This window comes from Podarcis gaigeae, assembly GCF_964106915.1.
Source record: "Podarcis gaigeae genome assembly, chromosome: 17".
In the NCBI taxonomy this organism is placed as follows: Eukaryota; Metazoa; Chordata; class Lepidosauria; order Squamata; family Lacertidae; genus Podarcis; species Podarcis gaigeae.
Genome location: NC_139694.1, coordinates 41897177 through 41914028, shown reverse-complemented (window position 1 = coordinate 41914028; position 16852 = coordinate 41897177). Strand labels below are relative to the sequence as shown.

At 48.6% G+C, this 16852-nt stretch overlaps 1 protein-coding gene across 1 annotated transcript; it reads right to left on the bottom strand.

Annotated features, from left to right (window-relative positions):
- Positions 1 to 1940: 1940 nt before the first annotated feature.
- On the bottom strand, positions 1941 to 7390 carry LOC310834521 (lysozyme C, milk isozyme-like). Its single transcript, XM_083717992.1, has 4 exons — positions 6616 to 7390; positions 5226 to 5381; positions 3785 to 3863; positions 1941 to 2413 (listed from the first exon to the last, which is right to left on the bottom strand). Exons 1-4 carry the CDS (start codon positions 6749 to 6751, stop codon positions 2344 to 2346), a joined length of 441 nt encoding a protein of 146 aa, XP_083574118.1. The 5' UTR covers positions 6752 to 7390; the 3' UTR covers positions 1941 to 2343.
- Positions 7391 to 16852: the final 9462 nt, after the last annotated feature.

The following is a 16852-nucleotide window of genomic DNA, read 5'->3' as shown; positions in this document are numbered from 1 at the left end:
TTTATTTGAAAGAATTGGAATACAAGAGGGGGAGGGGAGGGGAAGTCCTGGAAAGATGCCAATGAAAATAAGGTTTTAAATTTGGATGTTTTTCTCTTTTTTTTGTTATATTTGAAAATCTTTAATAAAAAAAAAGCAATGAGCAAATGGTCTAAGGTTAAGGCTGCTGAGCAGCAGGTTCATTCTAAACATCGAGCAGCAGAGCTGTTCTGAATATGACAATGGTAGATCTGGCATAGTGTCTATGGATCCTAGTTCAGGTGATCCATCTATTGTTTCTATGAAGTGCCTAATACACATTCCAAAGTGCCTGCATAAGAGAAGGAGACGTGCTGTACTACATGTGTCCTAACTCCAATATAAGGAAAGGGATGCAAAGAGATCACGTGCAGCGAGGTGCTGCTTAGAGAGAGTTCTTTGTGTGCTTGCTTTATGTATGTGAGTCTTAAAAAGGTGTGAGTCCTGCATCATTCACCAGTCTGAATGATGCCATTCCTGATTAGCTTTGTATCATGTGCTACACATCTTTTGACATGGCTGGCAAAATGGTACTGATGCTGGCAGGCTGGACTCAGATCCAGCTTGCTGCTCAGAATCTCATGTCCTCTGATGTTTTATTGGGTCTTAGAGTACTTTTTCCAGTGCTGAGGCTCATTTATATCATGCCATAGCTCTGAGAACATTTGGAGTGTGGGGACTTTTGGGTGCAGGGGTGCCAACTTGAATAAAATAATGGGAGACCTAAGTAAGCCTTGCCTTGCATAATTGATCACATGACATGGCGCAAGCATGCCATTGGAATGGCAATGTTCATCAACTTGGGGGACAGCCCCTTCAAATATTTTATTGGGGCGGCCCCAGGAGTTGGCTCTTGTGTTAGTGTGGGTCTTCCATATTCCATACCCTGTCTTCAGCATACTCTCTACATTGCTCTGATTGCCCTAACTGCCTTATATGTATAGAGTATATTTCATTATAGCCATACTTGGAAATACTTGTGGATGACTGTAAGCTGATTGCTGATGATGTTGCTAACTAGTATTTTCTTCTATGCTGTTCTGGAGGGGCCCCCAAACCTCAGAAACACATTTTCAGGGTGCTGGGGGGGGGGGGAAGCTGAAAACCCTCTTCTCTTGTGTTATCAGATACGTCTATTCAACCAAAAGCCATTTTGCAAGCAGAATGGGAGCACTGGATTTGACTGTTAGTCACATTTAGCATCTTGCAGACTGTAAATAAGAGAATCTGAAGGTACTACACTAGAATGGGGCTGGGACAGGGGCAGAGGACAGGACTATCCAACAGAGGAGGGGTAAGAGGGGATTGAGGTGCAGATGAAAGGTGAAGATTATAAATATAGAATTTAGTCAGGGAAAGATGATGCTGTAAAGGCTAAGGAGGAGGCAGGAAGAAAAAGGAATTGGTGCCTGGCTGCAGTGTGTGGAGGCTGCTGCAGGTTGGCTGTGGACCAAGCAAGAGGTAGAGATAGTTGAGGCAGTAACCTGTTTTTCCTGGCTGGAAGCCATGGCAGAAACTAGATGGCATGGAATCATCTTACTCAGAGGTTGACTACCCAGCACAATTCAGAACCTAGGGTAGGCTTCCTCAAACACGGCCCTCCAGATGTTTTTTGGCTTACAACTACCATGATCCCTAGCTAGCAGGACCAGTGGTCAGGGATGATGGGAATTGTAGTCTCAAAACATCTGGAGGGCTGAGTTTGAGGAAGCCTGACCTAGGGAATCACATGGGATGGGCAGCAGAGAGAAAGGAACCTTGCACCATTGAATGCCCTAGGTAAAACAAACAGGTAAAGGCCCTGCTCTGTGGTCCTGGCCTGTGTCTGTAGAGGGGGAGGCTGAAGTGGAACCCGCTTATGCAGAGCTGCCCCCAGCTAACGTAGCTGAAACAGTTACATTGAAATCAGTTCAAGACATTAGTCATGGCTAACTGAAGTCACATTTATTTCAGTGGGAAGTGTAATTAACCTAACCTGGATCCATCCCAATGTTTTATTTCCCCAAGTTCAGAAGAGTACTCGATGCTATCTATATTGACTTGATTCTGATGTAATATTTTCATACAATCTTTGTCTGAATGGAATCAATTTAGACACGTTTATAGGATTCATCCAAGTTGAGGGTTTCAGGAAGATTCTCTTCTTCTTTTTTAAGGTGTTTGTTAATTTTGAAGATTATCCTGTCATTTGATCAAATGGTCCTCCGGTTTTAGGCCTGCCGCCTTCATCAGTTAGCCGATGCAGGATGTAGTAGCACTAACTACCCTATCCAATCAGAGCAGCTTGTGGTGAAAATACGGTAATAATAAATGGATGCCTGTATTTCAAGGCTTATTGCATTCCCAATAGAGTATGGAAGGCATAGGATGTAGGCAGTATTCTTCAAAGGGCTTCCTAAAAGAGAAGCGAGAAAGAAACAACATTTATGAGAGACAGGTTGGGGCAGTTGGCATTTGCCTTAATAATCTATGTTACCAGCTGGAGGACCAGATCCAGAAATGGTCACCCCTACAAGGGTGACTTTGGACAGAACCACACCTGTCAATCACCTGATGTCACATAATTGTTAGGATTTCACCCCTCCCTATGCTGCAGATAGGGATCACTTGTTGGAACACGTGTCTGTATGTAATGCTGATTTCAGTATGTAATGCTGAATCAGTATGTAATGCTGATTGTTAGAGCTATATAAGCAGAAAGGGAGATACACTGTTTGTTCTCTCACAGTGATGTTTTGTTTCAGTGCTCTCTCCAAGGAAGAGAGAGAAAGAGGAGCCATGTTTACTTTGAACTGTTATGTTTGATTTCGTTGCAATCAATTAGGATTAGATGTTACACCTCAAGGCTAACGCTTCTATTTTGGACTCTGCTGGTTGTGTGCTCGTGTCCCATCAGTGTGACGGGAGACCAGAGCAATGCTGCACTGGGGGAAGGCACAAGGCCTCGGCATTATCTCACAACAATTATATCAGGTGATATTAAATTTCAGCCAGCCACAGTTTCAAAAAAAGATTCTTTCTTTGCAGATGCATTTTGAATTCAAAAATTATTCCAGCACTGCAAGGTGCTTGGGATTTGGCACCAAGTTCAGCAGAGGCCGAAAAGGAAGAATTGAGAGCTCCAGGTTCTTCCTTTTAAAAATAAGGCAGTGGCTTTACAAGGTCCCGCAACTGATGTCATATTTCTATTTTTGGTATCAAGAGATGAACAGGTGGGCATGACTTGGGACAAATGACCTCTTAAGACAAATGGAGAGGCCTGGGGGGGGGGGTGTCTAATTAGGCCTGTCAACTGGAGGCTCCCAACTGGAGTTTTTTTGTTTTCTAAAAAAGCACCAAAGTGTAGAACGAGCTCCACACTGTTCTCTTTCATTATTACATCATGTTTCTAATTTTATTCTGAATTTGCATCATTGGATGATATCCATGCACACTGCTGTTCCCCACAAGGAGAAACAACAACAGCCACCCCTAAACTCTTTAAGCAGAATCTCTGCCAGATATGTACTAGCTGAGCAGACCATCATGGTGATCAACTAGTTCTTCATTTTGTCTTGCATTACTTCTTCCACCATTTTTCATAATAGACTGTTCTATTGTAAAGGACTCTTGAAATGTACTTAATAAACAAAGAGTATGGGGCTGAAAGCAGTTATCTTTTCTCTGCCTTGTAATCATAAAACAGAAAAGTTTGTGCTCGATTTGATTATATGATATTGTCATTTATATTTTCATTCTTAGACACTGGTGAGCTGATGCCACTTACCAAGCTAACATCCCATTCTTGCTTGCAGAAACTTTCTTTGCACACTCAACATCATCTGCGATATTGTCATCCAGAAACTCTGCCAGGAAAGTTATTGAAGTTGGCATTGAAGGACAAATCAGGATAGAATAGGGGCTTCTGTTGGTGTATTCTCCACCTTGCTACCTACCATCTGCCTTCCTGAGGTAGCCAAGGTAGTCTCAGCAGCAGTGCTGAAATCCCTCAGTTCTGAGAGACTTCAACATTTGTGTCATCTCTATCTCACTGGAAGCCACAACCACAGCAGGGCAATGTCCTGTTGGATTCCACTGCCCAAGGCAGCTGCTTCAGCCCACCTGATTGTCTCAATCATGAGTCTGCATCAAGTTACTCCTGCTCCATTAATGGATCCATCACCTCTGATGGGACTGAGACTTACTTGGCCTCAGAAAAATCTTCAGGAATGAAGGACCCATTAAATTGGTTTGCCTCCCCAAAACAGATGGATCCAAATAGTTTCCTAGTGACTCCCATTCCTGTCTCCTGTCACTGCTGCAAGTGATTCTGTCAAAGCTGTGCTTGGTCTTTGAAAAAATGCCTCTTTTTATCTTTTGAAGGCTTCATTGTGATCAATGGTTTAATGATGTGAACGAGTCTAGGCACGAGTCTAAGCTCAACAACTTGGCCCCCCCAAAAAAGAACCTCAACAACTTTTGTGTCCGGATTTCACTTTCTGAAATATGGCAACCTTACATTAGTCACATTGCAAAGAACAAGAAACTGCAGTAATAATGGGGAGGGATTAAGTATTTGAGCCAAAGTTCCCTAAGTCTCCTCCACAAAACCCCTTTTCGAATACCAAGACTCAGTCCTGAAAGATATAAATAACAAAAAAGGGGTGCCACTGAGCATGCAAAGAGTGCCTGACACTCATAATTGAGCAGGCATAATTAAGCCACAGCTTGCGAACCAAAGTATGTTGCTAGCATTCAGGCTTAAGCTCTGCCACATTGTGGAGAACCTTTATGGCTCCACAGGCCAGATCCTTATCAGGATCATGCCCATGAGCCAAATTTGATGGATGGGTGGGGACACTTATCTGTCAGTCATATGACATCATATTGCATGAGTCAAAATCCCTTGTGTGGGTTGTGTGGGTTTACCACTTGGGAACCACACCTCAACAGACCAAAGTTGGTGCACTGGGAAGCTCTGAACATAGGGCTGACAAACTGCTTATTTCTCGGGTCCCCGCTGTTGATGGGGAGGGGAGAACAAAGACTGGAGTTTGCAAGTGACAGCAGTGTGGGGCTTCTGCAACCTTGTTTCAGAGGAAATCGCTTGGCATGCCAAGCTGGAGACCCTGGTGGGCCACGAAGGGCCCCAGGGAGCAGATTCCCACCCCTGAAATAAACAGTTCTCCTTGAGTTGCAGAAGGCAAAAGCAAAGAGTCACCACTTACTCTCACAGTCAATACTGCATAGGTTTTTTGTGGGATGCTTTCCATTGTCACACCACAACAGACCACTCAAATAAAATATTCCATAGTATGGATGGCCATCTGTGTACTCATAGTGTTGCGTGTCAAACTGACTTGCGAACAGGACCAAACACAACCCTGGGAGGAAAGCACAGATTAGAAAGGTAGAATGCTTTTTGTTTCCTACATATCAAGTGCAAAACTTCAAAACAGGAAATTTCATATTATATGACTCAATATTTCAGCTAATTACATTACAGAATGTTACCATTACAGAGTTGCCATATTCCAAAGAGCCAAAACCCAGACAACCCACCACCACCATCGCACATCTTCATCAGGTGGCTGGCATGAGGACGGAAGGGAGAGAGGGAGAGAAGACACCAGGAAGGGAAGCGGCTGGCAGGAGCCAGCCCTGTGCTGAGAAAGAAATGTTCCCTGGACATTTTGCCAAGTTCTGAAAATTCCCCCTGGACACCATTTTCAGGAGCGGAATCCCGTATATGTCCGGGAAATCCAGGATGTATGGCAGCCCTAACCATTAACCATTCTCAAATTTGGCATTATTTTTCTTTAGCATAAAACACATATACATACAAAATAGATATGCTAATGATGCTATTTGTTTATTATTTTTATAAATGCTTTTATAAAACCAGAAAATTCTCTCTATTTTTTTAGAATGATTGTTAATTTAATGAGGGCAGATTTGACAGAGTAGTCCCACCAGCGAATGCCTGAACATCTGGGCTTCCCATGCCCCCCCCCCCAAATTTTCTGGGGCAAAACAACAACAACAACCCTTGCAGGCAAGTAGAAAGAACTGATAGAGCAATCTGCTTAGTGCTGCACTGAATTCCTCCCATCAGATTCAACTGTTTGCAGGTTTTTCTCAATAGAGACCTTTGCAAAACTGAATAATGCACAATCTGAAACACATAATTGAGGATGTCCACCTTTAATAACACTTAATAAACAAACCACAATGGTAGAACCTGAAAACTCTCTTTTTTATCTCTTTTACCACATAGTACCAGAACTGTTTTGCTCTGTTACACTCCCACCCCAAGAAGTAAAAATCATAATTCTGAAAATAACAGGACATTTTTTGAATATTTTTTTTTGAAAATGTTCTCAATTCCCAATTTTGTTTCTATGGACCCATTTTGGAAAAGTGGCACATCTGCAAATATTAAACAATGTCAGAGAAATCATAAACATTTTAAAGGACACTCTAAACATCAAGAAAATAATGAATTACAACGAACTCAATCCATAAAAAGCCTTTAACAAAACCATAGCAGGTGGCAGTTAAATTGGCCCTAAATTAATTCAAAGAAGCTAAAGGGAGTCAAGCACCTAAATAACTCACAGTGTCCTACTCCAATGTTGTGGTAACCATCCAGTCCTCGTCTTATTAATTCATCTTGCAGCTCGCATTTTAGATACTTTTTGGACTCGGATGCTAAAATGAGTAGGCAGAGGAAGGCAAGGTTCAGGGCCTTCATTACCACAGATCTCTAAGAAGTAATATGCCCAGAGTCCTGATAGTTTTTATAGCTGATGGATGTAGACTTGGCCGGGGTGTCCAAGTCTACACCTCTTTCTACAGTGAGGGCTTAGACCAGGGGTCAGCAAACTTTTTCAGCAGGGGACCGGTCCACTGTCCCTCAGACCTTCTGGGGGGCCGGACTATATTTTTTTTGGGGGGGGGGGGAAATGAACAAATTCCTATTCCCCACAATGCCCCAGAGATGCATTTTAAATAAAAGGACACATTCTAACATCCTACTCATGTAAAAATTCCACGCTGATTCCCGGACCATCCGCGGCTGGATTAAGAAGGCGATTAGGCCAGATCTGGCCCCCGGGCCTTACTTTGCCTTAGAGGCTTAGAGGTTGCTGAGTTGGTGCAACAACAGGCTAGAATGTCCCTAAGCTGCCCGTGTGTGTGTGTGAGTGTGTGTGTGTGTGTGTGTGTGTGTGTGAGTGTGTGTGTGTGTGTGTGTGTGAGAGAGAGAGAGAGAGAGAGAGAGAGAGAGAGAGAGATGTTGGCTATGTTAAGTATAGGTTAACAATAGTGACTCAATACTCATTGAGCCAATCACCCATCTCCTACTACCCTTCTGAGAAAAACCCCACCCCACCAGATAAGGGTCTGGTGAAGGGTCTGAAGAAGTGTGCATGCACACAAAAGCTTATACCAGAACAAACTTAGTTGGTCTATAAGGTGCTACTACAATTTTTATTTTTTATAACACTAGTGCTTTACTTATCTTTCCTGCAGAAATTGTTATCAGGGGAGAGCTTCTTTTGACAAGAATGGATTTTCATGCAGCAGATTGCTCCCCACTATTAGCTCCTATTTGCTGACCATTGTAATCCATTAAGCATAAAAATGCTAAACAATACTGCTAAATATAAACAAAATATAAACAAAAATGCTAAATATACTGACTAGATTGCCCTGCTGCAAGCTAGCAGCATAGCAATCTAACTTGGGGCAGTAGTATGGCACTTCTGGCCCACAGACCTCATCAAGGCAGCCAGATCTCCTCACCTGGCCTGCAAGGCACCTTCAGTCATGCAACCTTCACCCAGCAACCTGACACCTGGTGTTGTCATGGGTGTCACCAGCAATTGGACAGGTAAAGACTCAGCTGGGTCAAAGGGAATTTGCAGGTCATCAGGGCTTGTGAAAGGGAATTTGCTGATCATCAGGGCTTGTGAACAAGCCTTTTTAGTTGAGATATATGCCAGTCTGAATCCATATTGTGTTTTAAAATATTTTTTAATTGTTGTTTTCCTCCTTTGTGAGAGAAGCAGGATATAAATTTATAAATAAAGAAATTATTATTATTTATTCCCCACTCATTGGGGGTTGCCCCAGCCACTCTGGGCAGCTTCCAACATAATATGAACACAAAACTAAATATAAAACATTAAAAACATCGTGACACAGAGCTGCCTTCAAGATGTCTAGTTGTATAGTTGTTTATCTCCTTGACATCTGAAGGGAGGGCATTCCACAGCACAGGCGCAACCACTGAGAAGGCTCTGCATGCTTCCCTGTAGCTTCACCTCTCACAATAAGGGAGCCCCGAGAAGGCCCTCAGAGCATGTCCTGGATGGGGGTGGAGACGCTCCATCAGGTATACGTAGTTGAGGCTGTTTAGAGCATGGGTCAGCAAGCTAAGGCCCAGGGGCCAGATCCAGCCCCCTTCTGGATCTGGCCCGCGGACGATCCAGGAATTGCCACATGGATCAGCGTGGGGATTCTGATTGTTTGGGCTGTGCCATTTCCCTCCCCTCTCTCTCCTCCTGGCTTCTTCCTGCCCTGCCTAGAGGAGGAAGGGGGCTGGGCTTTGTTGAGCCGCAGTTGACTGAACGCCATTTTAAGCAGCCCCTTTCATGCCGCTCGTCCTGCCGCCGGTAGCTGCTCGCAAGGCACAGGTAAGCAGCTACTGGGGTTTACCTGTGCCTTCTCTGCTGTGGAGAAGGGAGAGGAGAGTTGGGGGGGATTCCCCCCAAAAAACAATATAGTTCCCACAAGGTCTGAGGGACAATGGACCGGCCCCCTGCGAAAAAATGTTTGCTGACTTTAAAGGTCAGCACCAAAACCTTGAATTGCACTGGTCACTGTAGTTCGCCCCTCACAGAGTTACAGTTCAAAGCAACCCTTAACAAACTACAGAAATCCTTGAGGGAAATAATATGCTTTTAATGCTTATGCACCTTGTGTCTAGTCTGCACCTGTAGAATGCACTTTGCACTTTTGAAAAACAGTTTGACCGGATATCAAATACCCAGTTCCTCATTTCTGGTAGCATGGTTTGAATTAAAGGAGGAATCAAGGCCACTGTGTTCATCCAAATAGTTTTCTTTCTCCAACGCAATAATCTAATTTCTTTCTTCTTTCTAAAGATAAAAGGGAGATACAATGATACATTTTCCTTCATCATTTCCCACGGAGTTTCCTGTGGGATGAAGAATGGTTTGTTCTCATTTTAAAAATCAGCTTTGATCCTCATCTGGGAATTAGGGTCAGCTAAAAATTTTTAATGAATAAATGATTCATTTGATCTGAATTTCTATTCAGAGTTTCTATTCTGGATGGAGATCAGAGAAGGTCAGGATGACAGAAACAATGTTCAAGATAACAAATTCACAGGTCTGCACCTGCCTGAGTATATATTGAGTACTTTTGTGCCTACAAGCCAAATGTATTTAGGGAAACAAAATACTCCTCCCCCACAAACACCTGCTCACAAACACATTTAAAAGGGTATAAGATGTTAATCTTTGACTACAGTGAGAGGGAAAGAGAAAGAGAAAGTGTAAGTGAGCAATTGTTAGGCTAATCTGCTTTTAGTTCTGGATGTCACTCGCTGCTCACAATAAACCACAATAAAAATTGCAAGAGGATTTTGAAGGGATGGAAGTAACACACAAAAAGCAGCTGGAAATTAATAGATATAAAGAAAATGAGTGACATGATAACAAAAAAATAAAGTAATGAATGTGATGTCAGTGAATCAATAACAACATTAACAAGTTTACAAATATCTATGTATATTACCATATTTTTTGGCCCATAGGGTGCACCGGCCCATAGGACGCACCTAGGTTTTTTTTTGGGGGGGGGGAATAAATAAAAACATTTTTATTTTTCCCCCCCCAGGCACGGGGCTGGGGAAGCCCGAGCTTCCCCCGACCCCAGCCCCCAGAACATGGCTGCCTTCTAAAAGTTGTGTAGTTCATACACACACATAATTTTCACCCCCCAAAAAAATCATTGCATTAAAGAAAACAAAACAAAACAAAACATAAACCAAAACATTTAAAACAACTATATATAATCAATTTTAAATCCACATTCTGGGATTACTTGAATCCCCCACTTTCCCTCCACTACCTCCCTTGGTGACATTTATGCATGTCAATAAAATCTTTATGTCTAATTACCTCCAAGTTTACACGTTATATATAACATTACAAGTGTTTTTAAAAATCCTGCTAATGTATTAAATTGCATAGACTGCTTTTGTAAATATGCAATAAACGTTTCCCATTATTTTTTATATATGTTGTTGTCAGGGGTTCAGAAGGAGAGACACAGGAGGGGGAGCAAATGGAGAGTGAGGAGTCGGAGTCCGAGGGGGGTGGAGGCAGTGACAGTGGAAAGAGTTACTCCACAAGCCTCTCCAGCGAATCGGAGGACTCACAGAAGGGAGCGCCAATGGCCAGAGCGAGGGGGGTTCCAGGGGGGAAGCCCCAGGAGGAAGGGGCTAGCGGGGAGTCCCTGAGCAGCAGTTGGAAGTCAGGACCAGCTTCCCCACCAGAGCGCAGTCCCAGGAATCGGGACCAGTGTCCTCACCACCAGCGGGAGGAGAGGAGTCAGGTTTGGCCACGCCCACATCAGGAAGCGGGGAAACGGTCAGGAGGAAGGTTACCGGCTGGGCGCGCGTGCCAAGTTCAAATGTACAGGCGAGCGGCACAGCAGGGAGCCCGGGAAGGGAGCCAGGTCCTAAAGCCCGCCGGAAGGAAGGGCAGGACTCAGGGGGCTCAGCGTCAGAGGAGTCCAGGAAGGAGGAAACCCCAGAGGGCAGAAGGACCCAGCGAAGGAAAGAACAGCGCAGGAGGTGGAGCCGGGCTAGGATCTTAAACTGGTGTGGGAGGAGCAGTGAGTCAGAGGGGACTTAGCCGGTCTAGAGTCAAGACGTGGGGCGGCACGCCCAGAGCTTTGAAATGGAAACTAAACTTCAATAAAGACTTTTGTACATTACATCCACCGGGCGTTGGTCCTCTGTGAGCTGGGACCTAGAGGCAGTCCTGACAGTAAGTCCCCTCTCCAGTCCACCAATTTTACAACCTCGTGACGTGAGGGAAAGCAGCGAGGGATGAAGATTGGTGCTTCGCGAGCTCACGAATACCAGGCAAATGACTACCGAAGAGAAGATAGCAAGCCTGCAGAACGCAGTGACACAGCTGAACGCAGAAATTTTGGCGTCCAGAAAGAAGGAACAGGAAGCAGCTGCTGCATGCCAGGATCTGCGAACCAGGTTAGAAGTGCTGACTACACAGGGGCTACAGACCACCAGACCAGAAGGGATTGGGCTGGGGAATAGAGGGGGGAGCCTTGTGTCTCATTTCGATGGGAACCTGCAGCAGTATCCTAACTTCAGAGCGGATGTAATATATGCACTGCAGCTGGTAGAGAAAGACTTTAGAAGGGAGGAAGAGAAAGTGGGATTTATAGTATCGCATTTACGTGGAGAAGCTAAAGCGTGGCTGCGCAATCTCTGGAGAGATAAGGATCCAGCCCTCCAAAATGTGGTTGCCTTCATTAAAGCGATGGATGCGTGTTTTTTGTCTGAAATTGATGTTGATATCGCTAGGAAGGAGATTCACGGACTAAGACAAGGCAGAGCCACTGTAAGGCAATATCACTCACGCTTTTTTGCATTGGTGAACGCACTGGGGTGGGAGAGAGAATCGCCTGCCGTCAGAGACCTGCTCTGGGAGGGGCTGAACGGAGCTGTGAAAGACGAAATTGCAAGGGGGGAGAGACCCCAGACCACCAAAGACGTGGTGGAGAGGGCGCTCACGATTGGAGTCAGGCTGGAAGAACGCCCTTGGGGCAAGGAGGAAGGGCATTGGGGACGTACGCCAGCAAGAGCACCACCCCCCTTTCCCAAGGAAGCGGCGTGCGCTCGATCCATGCCTCCGCTGGGAGGGGGAGAGGAGCCGATGGAGATAGGTGGTGCTAAGGCTCAGTCCACCGCCGGAGCCCTAACGCCGGGAGCAGTCAAAATGAAGCCTCCTAGAGGGACCAGGAAGTGCTACATCTGCGACAGTGCTCAGCACATGGCGAAAGAGTGTCCCCAGAGGTTTCGCAAGCACACTGCAGCCGCAGCAACAGTAACAGAAGCAGTTCAGCAAAGTGAACCACAGCAGGGAAACTCCACTGTCTGGCTGGAGATGGAGCCACTGGGGGCCAGCCAGACAAGTCAGTGAAGCAATCCCCAGGAATATTACAGCCCACGGACCCCCTCCCGCCCAAACCAGTGGTGCAGCTCACCGCATCCCTTCAACTTCCCAATGGGCTCACCGTGGAAATCCCCATTACCATTGATTCTGGGAGCAATGCAGATTTTATAGGCATGGAGTTCATCCAGCAACATGGCATAGCCCTTCTGCCAGCGACCGTACCTCTGAACGTCGTCACGGTGGACGGCAGGGAGCTACTGGGAGGGCAAGTGCTGCAGCAGACGCCGCCAATGGTGATGCGCATTGGGAATCACCGCGAAGTCATCAGCTTCAACGTCACCCGCCTGTCAGACACGCCCATAGTGTTGGGCATGAGTTGGCTGGATAGGCACAGCCCGGCATTGGCATGGTACCAACGCCAACTGACCTTCGGCTCCTCCTACTGCGCAGAACACTGCATCCTAGCCGACCTGGAAGATGAGGGGCACGAGGATGGACCACAGCTAAACTTGGGCATGTTGCAAGCGGTACCCAACAAGTACAAAGAGTTTTTGGAGGTATTCTGCGAGAAAGAAGCCGACAGGCTGCCTCCCCACAGGGGACGACGCTGCCGACGGGGAAACTGTATTCCATGTCTGAGGATGAACTGCAGGAACTCAGGGAGTTCATAGATCACAACTTGAAGCGGGGATTCATCCGGGAGTCCAAGGCGGTGGGGGGAAGTCCTGAGCTTTTTGTAAAGAAGCGGGACACGCCGCAGAAGAGGCTGGTCGTTGATTTTCGCGTCTTAAATTCGAAAACCAAGCCCTCAGCCTTCCCTATGCCCAAGATCAATGACCTGCTGGCGACGGTGAGGAAGGGTCGCATCTTTACCAAGTTGGATCTGCACGGAGCGTACAATCTCATTCGAGTGCGGGAAGGCGACGAGTGGAAAACGGCCATGTTTACGCCGCTGGGCACCTATGAATATAGAGTTATGCCTTTTGGATTACAAAATGGCTCCCACTGTTTTCAGGCATTCATGCATCATGTCTTGGCGGGTCTTCTCTACAAGAAGTGCGTCTGCTTCCTGGACGACATCCTGATCTTCTCGGAGTCGCAGGAGGCTCACGAGAGAGATGTCAGGGAAGTCCTACAGCGGCTGCGGGAGCACAGGCTTTACACCAAGCTGGAGAAGTGCCAGTTCGACAAGACGGAGGTGGATTTCCTGGGCTACAAACTGTCCGACAAGGGACTCGCCATGGACAGTGCCAAGGTACGTGCAGTGCTGGACTGGAAGAGCCCACGCAATCGGAAGGAAGTCCAGAGGTTCGTCGGCTTTGCCAACTTTTATCGCAAATTCATCAAAGGTTTCGCCATGCAGACAGCGGCCATCACCGACACCCTCAGTTCCAAGAAGAAGAAGTTCATCTGGACGGAGCAGGCAGAGCAGTCCTTTCAGAGGCTCAAGCATCTCTTCGCGTCCGAGGAACACCTACTACACGTGAACCCCAGCAGGCCCATGAGAGTGGAAACGGACACCTCGGACAGGGCCGTGGGGGCCGTCCTGTTGCAGCAAGACCACCAGGGGGACTGGAGGCCGTGCGCTTTCTACTCCAGAAAACTCAGCAAGTCGGAGCAGAACTACACCATCTGGGACAGGGAGTTGCTGGCCATACATGCAGCCTTCAAGGCGTGGCGGCACTTCCTCGTCGGAGCCAAACACACGGTGCAGGTCCGCACAGACCATAAGAACTTGGAGTACTGGCGCACGGCGAGGTTCCTGAACCAGAGACACATCCGCTGGGCGGAGTTCTTTGCAGATTTCGACTTCAGGATAGAATACATCCCAGGAAACAACAACGTCATGGCGGACGCGCTGTCCAGGAAACCGCAGTATCTCGAGGAAGAGGCACCGGCGGCAGCCAAGCACATTTTCGCACCAAAGGCGTGGGCATGCGCGTCAGCCACGGTGGACTTGGACGCGGTGCGTCGCGCGCTGCAGACGGACTCCTTCGCTCGAGCCAAGATGGAGGAGGTGCGTAGCGGCACGGCGAGGGACGGCGAATTCCAGGTACGCGACAGCCTGCTCATCCGCAAGGGAGCCCTCTACGTACCGGGAGACAACCTCCGCGCGAAAGTCCTGCAACAGCTGCACGACGCGCCCAGCGCGGGACACTTCGGCAAGGAGAAGACGGTGGACTTAGTAGCCAGAGACTTTTGGTGGCCCAAGATGCGGGGGGATGTCGCGGACTACGTCAATAGGTGCGACACCTGCCAAAGGGCAAAGCCGGTACACCAGCCGCCGGCGGGCCTGTTGGAACCGCTACAGACACCGTTCGAACCGTGGGAGAGGGTGGCCCTGGACTTTGTCACGGATCTGCCCAGCTCGAGAGGCAAGACGGCAGTACTCGTGGTAGTAGACTTGTTCACCAAGATGGCCCACTTCATTCCTTGCGCGAAGGTGGCCACGGCCGAGCAGACCGCTAAGCTGTTTATAGACCACGTGTTCAAGGTGCACGGCCTGCCACGGTCTATCTTGTCCGACCGGGGGCGCCAGTTCATCTCCAACTTCGGCGCGACACCCGCAGACTAACGGGCAGGCGGAGAGGGTCAACGCCATCATGCAGCAGTACCTGAGATGCTACGCGAACCAGCAGCCCTCGACCTGGGTGGACTATCTACCGTTGGCCGAGTTTGCCTACAACAACACGAAGCACGGGTCCACGGGGGTGACACCGTTTTTCGCCAACAATGGACGGCATCCCAGAACCTTCCTGGGTTTGGAGAAAGTGAGGGAAGGGGAGCTGCAGGGAGCAGAGGCCGTGGCAGCGGAGTTGCAGGAGATCCACGAGCAGCTCAGGAGGCAGTTAGAGGTGGCGAAACAGGCTTACAAAGTGCAGGCAGACCGACACAGGAGGGTTGGGGAAGACATCCGGGTAGGAGACTGGGTCTGGTTAGCAGCCCAGGCAGTTCCAGCCAGATCGCTGGCCAAGAAGAAGCTCGGGCACAAGCAGCTAGGGCCGTACCAAGTAGAGGCGCAGATCAACCCAGTGGCCTTCCGGTTGACACTCCCGGAGGGGTCCAGAATGCACCCGGTCTTTCATAGATCAGTGCTCACACCCTACAGAGAGCCCCACAGGTTTCAGGCACCAGGGACAGCGCCAGACCCGCTCAGGGAAGCGCCCAAAAAGGGGGGGTCGCCGAGAAGGGGGCCACTCAATGAAGCCACAGAGATTTTAGACTCAAGGTGGGGGGAGGACGGGATTGAATATCTTCTTGCCACAGAGGACACCCCGGCCAGCGCCAACAGTGGGTGCCGGATTACGCATTGGAGGAGCAGTGGCTCAAGGAAGAATTCCATACACTTTTCCCGCACAAGCCCATGCCGGCGGGCTTTTTCGACGACTGTCTGTTCACACCCACACTCTCAGCCAGCACTTTCTGGGGTTTCTCTTCAGCTGAGGAATCGACTCCGGGAGGCAGTTCCCCAGAGGGATCACTCTCAGGTTTTGGCACGGGGGGATCTTATTGGTGGGAGGACCAACCCGAAGTGGGCTGGCGCAGAGACATGCCGAAGGGACCCTGGGAAGTGGCGTCACCTCAGGCGACAGGGGGAGAGGGGGTCTTGGGTGATTTGGGGGCGGCTTCAGATTTCAAACACACCGCCCAGGAGATGGAAGCGGAGGAAATCGCCGTTGACGAGCCCATGGAGGACTTCCCGGACTTATCCCGATGGCTGCACGCCTCGGGGGACGAACTGTATCCTGAACTCACCCCCACAACACTGGAGCACCCGGAACCCGCACCTGAAGAGGGGGAGGGGGGAAGGGGGGCTTCGAGGGGGGGATGGATGTCAGGGGTTCAGAAGGAGAGACACAGGAGGGGGAGCAAATGGAGAGTGAGGAGGAGGAGTCCGAGGGGGGTGGAGGCAGTGACAGTGGAAAGAGTTACTCCACAAGCCTCTCCAGCGAATCGGAGGACTCACAGAAGGGAGCGCCAATGGCCAGAGCGAGGGGGGTTCCAGGGGGGAAGCCCCAGGAGGAAGGGGCTAGCGGGGAGTCCCTGAGCAGCAGTTGGAAGTCAGGACCAGCTTCCCCACCAGAGCGCAGTGGGGAGGGGGAGTCCCAGGAATCGGGACCAGTGTCCTCACCACCAGCGGGAGGAGAGGAGTCAGGTTTGGCCACGCCCACATCGGGAAGTGGGGAAACGGTCAGGAGGAAGGTTACCGGCTGGGCGCGCGCGCCAAGTTCAAATGTACAGGCGAGCGGCACAGCAGGGAGCCCGGGAAGGGAGCCAGGTCCTAAAGCCCGCCGGAAGGAAGGGCAGGACTCAGGGGGCTCAGCGTCAGAGGAGTCCAGGAAGGAGGAAACCCCAGAGGGCAGAAGGACCCAGCGAAGGAAAGAACAGCGCAGGAGGTGGAGCCGGGCTAGGATCTTAAACTGGTGTGGGAGGAGCAGTGAGTCAGAGGGGACTTAGCCGGTCTAGAGTCAAGACGTGGGGCGGCACGCCCAGAGCTTTGAAATGGAAACTAAACTTCAATAAAGACTTTTGTACATTACATCCACCGGGCGTTGGTCCTCTGTGAGCTGGGACCTAGAGGCAGTCCTGACAGTTGTCATCTTGATTTTTAAGTTTCC